Source organism: Nyctibius grandis, chromosome 12 (genome assembly GCF_013368605.1).
Source record: "Nyctibius grandis isolate bNycGra1 chromosome 12, bNycGra1.pri, whole genome shotgun sequence".
In the NCBI taxonomy this organism is placed as follows: Eukaryota; Metazoa; Chordata; class Aves; order Nyctibiiformes; family Nyctibiidae; genus Nyctibius; species Nyctibius grandis.
Window position 1 is genome coordinate 21,806,578 of NC_090669.1, and position 9,099 is coordinate 21,815,676.

The 9,099-nt window shown below is 58.5% G+C and overlaps 1 protein-coding gene across 1 annotated transcript; it reads right to left on the minus strand.

The window, feature by feature from the left end:
- Positions 1-2,521: 2,521 nt before the first annotated feature.
- On the minus strand, positions 2,522-5,677 carry PABPN1L (PABPN1 like, cytoplasmic). The gene is made up of 8 exons (XM_068411510.1): positions 5,658-5,677; positions 4,799-4,973; positions 4,481-4,589; positions 3,918-3,982; positions 3,387-3,493; positions 3,182-3,269; positions 2,931-3,070; positions 2,522-2,611 (listed from the first exon to the last, which is right to left on the minus strand). The coding sequence occupies exons 1-8, from the start codon at positions 5,675-5,677 to the stop codon at positions 2,572-2,574; spliced, it is 744 nt and encodes a 247-aa protein (XP_068267611.1). The 3' UTR covers positions 2,522-2,571.
- Positions 5,678-9,099: the final 3,422 nt, after the last annotated feature.

A 9,099-nucleotide genomic window follows, 5' to 3' on the forward strand; every position in this document is an offset into this window, starting at 1 on the left:
TCCCTGCGCTGCTGCTCAGGCCTGTTCTGACAGAAGCATCACAAGCAACGCTTAATTCAAACACGCTTGGGCTCCTTGTCCTGTTTTTCCTTAGCTGGGAGCGCTCAGATCTGTATGTACTTACTCCATTAGTTCTTGGAAAGAGAAAACTAAGTCAGCTGAAGGCTCCAGGTTTCTCTACAACCCCAGTCACTGTTTATGTGCTTGAGAAAGCTCTGGCAGACAGCAAACACCTGGTCTTACACAGCCAGGCCAGGCACACTGAGCAGCATCTCCAGCCCAGGTCAGGGAGCACAGGTAGTGCAGCTGGGATAAATCCACACCAAGAGATGGAGACATCAGGATTGCACAGCTGCCTGGCTCATCCCAAACTCATCTCTATTAGCATCTCCTCCCCAAAAATACAAACTAGACTAGAAAAGCATCCCAGCTTCTTAAATCACTTGTGCAGTACACTGGCACTACGTGAGGCTGTGCAGCTACACCAAGTTTAGAGGTAACACAGGTAGGCATAGGCACTGAGCAGCTACTCTTGCTTTTCACACACCTCTACTCCGAGTCTTTCCTGCCCCACAGGCAGCAGGCTGCGCTTCAAGCACCTAATTAGTTAAAAATACATAAAACATAGCTAAACATTAAAAAGACACCAAAAAATAGCTGCACAGCTCCAAAGCATACAAGCCTAGAGAATGCCAGGTCAGCACAGAGTCAGCTCACAGCCAGCACAGTCTCACTGCAGATGAAGTTCACACAGCAGGATCATTTATTTTAAAAATAAGTGACATTTACAATACCTTCTCGAACAGAACTTAAATACATTTAATCGACAACAACCTGTCAAATAATGGGAGATGAAAGTGCTGAGCCTCTCCCACCATCTAAACAAGGCACAGCTCTACGCTGCTATTTCAAAACATTTTCATATAAAAGTCTTCCCTCTTTTCACTCGCAGAGACAGGAGCTCCGCGTTCCCTCTTCCACAAGAGGGTCCAAACAGCCCAAAGGAGTTTTTGTTAAAAATTAAGTCTCAAGAATTTACTAAATGGAAAGTTTAAAGCCCAAGAAAAAGCCAGTTTTTATAGTCTAAGCCTAAGGGTAGCTCAGATCAAGGCCAGTCTCGGCAGCACAGCCCACGCTGGGCAAAGTGCAAAATCAACACAACATGAAGAGTTAAGGCCCCAAGCTTTAAAAAAACCTTGAAATCTTAAGGGAGAAAAAAAAAAATCTGTGGGATTTTTAGCCTAGCAATGCCCCCTGAGCTGTGAAAAGCTGCTTTAGGAGTGAGTCACATCTGTTGCATCTGGGTTAGAGGAATCCCAACCAAGGATCCCAAAAGATTAGCGTGAGAATTACGTAATAAAACTGATCTCGATGCAGAACTTCCCACAGTAATGCCGTCTGCTGGTGTGCCCAGCCTGCCTCTCTTAACACAAAGCTTTTCCTTTAAAAACGAGTGGTTTCAGGGCTCACAAACACAAGATCAGCAGGAAGGGGAAGTGCCAGGCAGCGCTCGTTCCCTGGTACCCAGCTCCTGTGGTGCGCTTCGGTCCTGACCCTCTAGTTCAGCTGGGCTCACACCATGGGATCTGGAGCAGGAATGGTCATGGGAGTAAAAAGGAAGATGGGATCAAATTTGCAAGAGTGGAGATGATTTTGTAACACTGCTACTGCTAGAATTAAAGCAAAATGATTGGCAGCACCCGTTGATCCCTGTAGGTTTGGAATAAAAGCAGGAGGGGGAAGAGGGGGGTTGTTGACTTCTGAAATAAAAGGGGGGAAAGGGTTTTTTGACACCCAGGTCTTGTTTAACCACCACAGAGGCTTCCAGAGAAACAGCAAGGGATGCTGCTTCCCTCCCCAAGTTGTTAGATGTGCAACAGCAGCAGCGAGCTCAAAACCAGACCCAAAAGACATCGTTAGGCTCCATCCTCTTCCCAAGAGCAAGGTCGGAAATCACAAGGCTGATGAAGGAAAAGCTCCCCAGCAGTCAGGTCCAGAGCTGCAACCCGAGACTTTCTCCACTGATCTGGAGAAGAAAACAGTCTTTGGAAAGGTCTTTAGCATCTTCTTATGGGCAGGAGAAAGCAGCATCCAGCTCTTGTAGAACCAGCTGGCAAAGCTGAGGGTGCTTCACGTGTCGAGCAGGACAGGTCCACCCTCGTGGTGGAGTGGAGGGCAGATGGACACCGAGAAGCCAAACCAGACCCTCCAGTACGGCCCTTTTCTACGGGATGACGATGAGACTGATGGTCTGGGAGAGCTCTTCCCTTCCCAGGACAGGGTGTTCTCTGGAATGAGCCTGTCCTTGATGAAAACACAGTCCCCTACGCAAAGCCAAGGCGAGTCCCTCCTGGGACACTGGCAGGGATCCGGCTGATGTGCGGGTGGAGCGGATCCCGTCTTCCTTCCCACAGCCCAGCACGTGGCTGCCGCACCAGTAATCCTCACAGCCAGGCAGACAGCATTTTAAAATTAATCTTTTTTTGGCTCAGGTAGGCATATTTTTAAATCTCTCCAATCCCATCTCCTCATTTCAGTCCCATCAGCATCACCAGGGCAGTCCAGTCCTTTCTAGTATGGAAAATACCAAGGCAGCAGCCTTGCCCGGCCCCTAAACAAGAACAAAATCCAAAATCCTAAAGCACAGCAGCATTGCTCAGCTGAGATGCCAAAAAGAGCATCCCCCACCCCTCCGAGAGCTGGGACTCACCCTTCCACCCCAGCTAACCCAGACTGAACCCAGCACACCCCTCCCAAAGGACAGGGGAGCCCCAAAGCCAGGCACAGCTCTGGGACTGGTCAGGCTGGGAGTGTGATGCCCACCCACCACCTCCCCAGTCCCTGCAGGGTTCGAGGGGACAGCAGTGAATCTCCAGGTGTTTCTTCCACCCCCAAAGCTCCTCTCCACTTCCTCCCGCCCAGCCACTCACCTGTACGTCCTCCCACGCACCCTTGGGTGCTGCCCTCCGTAGTAGCCTCCCCGCTGGGCCAGCCCTCCTCGGAAGCGGCCCCGGTAGCCCCCGCGGTCGGTGGTGCTGATGCCTGGCATGTTGGTCCTCTTGGGAAGCACCTGGAAGGCAGGAGGTGGCTCAGCAGGTGCTGCCAGCACCGGGGTTCGGCACAGCCCCATCCACATGGGGAGGGATGGATGCACCACCCCGGGGCCTCATCCAGCTCTTACCTTAATGACACGGCCTCTGAACATACTCTCATCCAGCTCCACTGCAGCCTTCACCGAGCTCTTCTCTTCAAACTCGATGTAGGCGTACCTGCAAGGGGACGGGGTGAGCAGAGCCCCAGGGACACCCCGCTGCTCCCAAAGGCTGGGGAGCACAGGGCAGCACCCTCGACACCCCAAAACCCCAGCCCCCGCGCACGGCGCTGACCCTTTGGGATGCCCCGAGAACTTGTCGCAGAGGATGGTCACTCGGTTGATCTGCCCGCAGCTGTTGAAGTGGGACTCCAGCTCTTCTGCTGTACCTCCATAATCCACCTGCAACGACAGTCCCAGCACCACCAGTCAGCTCCCCCTGGCATTCACACACCCTCACGGGAGGCGAAGGGCCTGGCTGACCCCACTCACACCGCGGCCTCACCATCTCCTGAGGTTTGGGAGACCCAAACCCAAGAGCCAGCCCCCCTGCTTTGAGGGAACAAGAACACCACACGACCCGCAGGTTCCAGCAGGGTATTTTGGGGAGCTGACACTTGCAATAGATTATCTACAAGTGGCTGAGGATCACGGGCAGATGCTGAGCCACATTCCCAGTCTGGGCTGGGCAGAGGAGAAGCATTCGGGGTGGGACCAGCCAGCCTTTGGTGGGGGGCGGATGGGCCCCTGCACTAGGGATCTCGGACATACGTCCAGCTGGGCAAGGAGCAGGGAGGTGGGCTCTGCCCCAGGCTCTCCCACTTACGTTGCCCACATAGATGGATCGCTGGTCAACCTCCATCTTCTCCTCGGTTGTCTTTGGGAAGAGACCTGCAGAGACAAGGGGTCGTGCTGGATGGAGTCACGGGAGCCCTTTACCAGAGGGACACTGTCCGTGCAGGTCTGCTCCCAGTATGGCCACCACCAAGCTGGCACACTGCAAAGCTCCCCGGGACCCTGGTCACATCCACCCCACATTGCTGCCTCCTCCTCCTCCATCCCCTTGCCCCCTCTCTCTTCACAAAAAAACCCCACCCCACCCCACAGGGTGACTGCTCTACTGGGGCTGTTGGTGCTAAACTCAATGACTTAATTGAATTAAATTTAATTAAATTAATTTCCTGCACCTTGGCCTGCACAGCTAGGAGGTAAGAGCAGAAATAACCTGCATGAGCACCACACCATGCCTGGGACCCCATCCCTCACCCACCATACGTGTCCAGTCCCAGGCTGCCAGGAGAGGTAGAGCCCCGTGCTCTGTCTCCCATTGCCACCCTGTGCCCCAGAGGTGTCCCTGGGGGGACAGCAGCACCCAGGTACAGCCCGTACCCGCCTCCGAGCTCAGGATGAGGCAGTTCTCAGCTTCCAGCTGCAATTCCTTCAGCCTCTCATCCTCCTTCTCCATCTCCCGCACTCTGGCTTTGATGGCCTCCAGCTCCTGAAACCCAAACCAAGACGTGTAAGGCAGTGAAAGCCAAGCAGCAGGAGGGTGACAATTCAATTTCCAGCTTCTCAGCTCAGGGATTTTAACATCAGGGGCCCAAGATTACTCTTAATTTTTGGTAGTGCTTGAAGAGAGGGGTAGAAAGTTTCCCATTTCCTCAGAGAAACAGGGAGAACTGATCCCACGCCCAGCCGGGCACTCACGGGGTCCAGCACAGCCAGCTCCTCCGCGCTGTCCCCCTCCAGACGGCTCAGGTCCGAGTCCTCATCTGCAGCCTTCCGCAGAGCTGCCACCTCTGCGACGTCCCAGGACGCCTCCACTGCTGCCAGGGATGGCGAGTCCTGCCACCAGATCCCTGAAGTGTCCAGGAAGAGAGGACTGGGCGGGAACAGGAGCAAAAAGCCATTTAACAACCAAACAAACAGCCATTTAACGTGGAACCTACAGCAGAATGCAAAGGCTTTCAGGGCAAGAACGAGGCACAGGTGCCACCAAAGCAGTTTGCTCGTGGTGCTGCAGGCTGGCTCGCAGCCAGACCCCAGACCTGGCACAGTGAGGGCTACTGAAAGGTCTCTGCTTCCCACTGAGCCACTTCCCAGCTCAGGGGGCTGCAGGGAGGACCGGGAAGCAGCTTCCCTTGGGTGAAAAAAACAGGCACAAGCATCCCAGCCTGTGGAAGAGGCAGCAGGACCGGCCCCACCAGCAAAGCCCCCAGGCTGAGCAGAGGGAGCCCTGCCTCGCCCAGGCAAAGGCCAGCCCGTGCCCTTCCAGCCCCGGGCTCCTGGGCTGAGCCCACCGAGGGACAAACCCTCCCTGCCACCAGCGGGAAGCAGCCCAGGGAGCCTCAACCCCCACACCACCGAGCTGGCTCCGTCCCCGGGAGCCCTCACCTCCTCGGTGTCCCACCATGGCCATGGCCCCACCTCCACCACCCTGGACCCCCCTCCCCAGCCCCAGCCTCGGCCCCACCTCCCTGCCCTGGTGTCCCCCACCGGCCCCAGCCCCACCTCCCCAGCCCCGGTGTCCCCCCCCGCCCAGCCCCGGTCCCGGTCCCGGCCCCACCTCGCCCGGCCCCCGAACATGCTGCGCTGCCTCCGCGGAGCCGCCGGGACCAGCGGCGCGGCGCCACGTGCAGAGCTCCCGCCACCACCGCCACGTGCGCCTTTCCCGCCGGCGCGCCGCTTTCATACATCAGGGGCCAATCAGGGCAGGGCGCGCCGCCAGGCCCCGCCCCCTGCGGGCAGGGCAGTGGGGGGCGGTCCTGCCCAGCCGAGTGTCCGGAGCTGCGGGTTCGAGTCCCGGGGCGGGCAAAGCGCCCGGGGATGGCACGTGTGGGCGGGCATGGGACAGCTCCCCCGTGTTTGGGGACACCCCCCCGGCCCTCCTTGTCCACCGACCCCCGCTGGTGGCTCTGGGCACCACAGCCGCTGCCCCCAGCACAGGGGGAGCAGCAGGGCACCTCGAGGGGGTGCAGCATCCGCAGCAGGGAGGGGAGATCCCTGTGGGTTCCCTGGGGACAACCGTGGCTGTCCCTTACTGCGGACACCCCTCCTCAGAGCCAGACACAGAATCACAGAATCGATGAGGTTGGAAGAGCCCTCTGGGACCATCGAGTCCAACCATTGCCCTGACACCACCATGGCAACTAGACCAGGGCACTAAGTGCCATGGCCAGGCTTTTCTTAAACCCCTCCAGAGATGGTGACTCCACCACCTCCCTGGGCAGCCCCTTCCCATGGCTGATGACCCTTGCTGAGAAGAAATGCTTCCTCATGTCCAACCTGACCCTCCCCTGGCCAAGCTTGACTCTGTGCCCTCTTGTCCTATTGCTGGTTGCCTGGGAGAAGAGGCCGACTCCCACTGCGCTACAACCTCCCTTCAGGTAGTTGTAGACTGCACTAAGGTCACCTCTGAACGTCCCCAGGGCTGTACCAAACCCCCCAGCGTTGGGGCATGGGGTGCAGGGGTGCTGCCAGGAGAGGAGGGTGAGGGCACCCAGCACGAGCCCAGGCTACGGAGCCTCCGGTTGATATTAAATTGTCTTTTATTACACAGATACAGAGTTAAGAACAGACATAACCTGAATCATAAAGTTTACATCTTTCACAGGTCAAACATACAGTACACTTAGAGAAAGCGGGGAACAGCGAGGAGGGGGGACAGCATGCCGAAGGAAAGTCCTGCCACGTCGTCTCTCCGGGCTGGCCCCCAACACCCCCCGCGGCGGGGCAGGGCAGGCTGCCACCGTGCCCACCCAGCCCTGGCAGGGGGGGGTTCTGCTTTCCAGCCCCCCAGGGACCCCCGTGGGCATCCCCGTCCCCAGGGCTGGCAGGGTAAAGCGGGCAGGGCTCAGCACAGGACCAGGGAACCGGTGCTGCCTGCACAGCCACGACCAAGGGGGGACACCCCCCCCGGGATCCAGGGGGGAACCCCGAGGAGAAGGGGGGACCCCCTAGAGGAGGAGGGCGAGGAGAGGTTGCGGGGGGCTCCGGCAGTGATGGAGCAAAGCCCAGGCAGGTGTGGGACCCCCACTCGGGGACGCCCAGCCTCGCCGGGACGCGGCGCTTTGGTTTCAGCTGGGATTTCGGGTTGGGAACACGAGGAAGGAGCTGGAGGGACCCTCGCCCGCTGGGGATGGGGGGCACCAGGCTCGGCGCCGTGGTCTCTCCTGCCACCTCCTCCAGCCCGGTGCCACAGCCAGCACCCAGTGCCCTGGGCAGGCTGTCCCCACACCACCGTCCTCCCGGCGGGGAAGAACCCCAAGACGGGGAGCTGTGGGCAGCCATGGGGTCCCGATCGGGCAGAGGATTGTGCCCGGGCACCCCGTGTCCCTGAGCTGCCCCATAGCCACCGGGGTGTCCCTACCCCCTGGCCACGCTGTGGGGTGGGCGACTCGTCTGTCTGCCGTCTCCCAGGTGCCACAAAGCCACCAAAGGGCTCGGGCACGGCATGGGGCACGCGTCCCCTGCCACCCTGCATGCCCCAACACCGTTTTGGAGCCAAACACCAACCAGAGCCTCCCCGGCCCCGTGCACCCGCATCCCTCCGGCCCCGTGGCCACACCGCCGCTGCCGTCCCCCCCACATCACTAATTTTTTTGGGAAATATTACACTTTAAAGCTGTCATTCTGGTTTGGATGTCTGCTAGTGCCACGCCGCCCGTCCCCTCCCTCCCTTGGCTTTTGGTTTCGATGCAAGGTTCTGTAGGGTATTTTTATTATTATTTTTAAAAAAAAAAAAAAAAAGAAAATAATAATTAAAAAAAAAAAGCAGAACAGAAGGGAGTGGAAACAAGAGCAGACTCTGTGGAAATGCTCTCGTCCGTGGTTTCCCGGCGAGGCGGAGGTAGAGAGGCAGAGCCCCGGCGTGGAGCAGGGCTGGGGACACGTGGGCAGGAAGGGAGGGACGGGATGGGCACCCCGGGCAGCGGGCAGCCCCGCAGCGGGTGCGTCTGCGATACTCTTATATATTACCTCTTCTCAGGAAACGGTAAGAAAAATAGACAATATTACATATGTCACACCATAAATAAAGTGAACAGTCAGCGGAGGGGCACCCGGCAACGCGCCCAGCCTCGGGGTGCACAGAACCCCCCGGGGGATGCACCGAGGCCTCGGGGGGCCCAAAGCGGCAGCAAGGCTTGGGACTGGTGGCATGGGGCTGGTAATGCCTTGGGGGGTGCCCCATGCCCCAAGCTCTGCTGCAGCACAGCACAGCATGGCTCGGCACAGCATGGCATGGCATGGCATGGCATGGCGCGTCATGGCATGGCACAGCATGACATGGCATGGCATGGCGTGGCATGGCATGACATGGCATGGTGTGGCACAGCGTGACATGACATGGCACAGCATGGCACGGCCTGACATGACATGGCACAGCATGGTGCAGCACAGCACAGCATGACATGACATGGCACAGCATGGTGCAGCACAGCACAGCATGACATGGCACAGCATGGCGCGGCACAGCACGGCATGACATGGCACATGGCATGACGACATGGCACAGCATGGCACGGCATGACATGGCATGTGGCATGACATGACATGGCACGGCATGGCACGGCCTGACATGACATGGCATGGCATGGCACAGCATGGCACGGCCTGACACGACATGGCACAGCATGGCACGTGGCATGACATGACACGACATGGCATGACATGGCACGGCATGGCACGGCCTGACATGGCATGGCACGGCATGGCACGGCATGACATAGCATGGCACATGGCACGACATGACACAGCACGGCATGACATGACATGGCATGGTGTGGCACAGCACGGCATGACATGACATGGCATGACACAGCAAGACACGGCACAGCACGGCACGACGTGGCACGGCCGTCGCAGGAGGCAGCTGCGAAGGCAGCACCAGCCCCTGGTGCCTGGGACCCCCCTGGCCTCAGCCCCGAGCCCTCCCCTCCTCTTCCTCCCCTCCAGCAACCCCCAGGCCGGTCTCTGCAAGCCCCCAGCCCCCCCCCAGCCCCTCGCCC

Coding starts and splice junctions, on each gene's coding strand:
- PABPN1L (XM_068411510.1), bottom strand. CDS start 5,677: ATGTTCGGGGGCCGGGCGAG. Junction 3,983..4,480: donor CATCCTGAGCTCGGAGGCGG/GTACGGGCTGTA, acceptor TTGTCTCTGCAG/GTCTCTTCCCAAAGACAACC. Junction 2,612..2,930: donor GTGCGTGGGAGGACGTACAG/GTGAGTGGCTGG, acceptor GTTCTTGTTTAG/GGGCCGGGCAAGGCTGCTGC.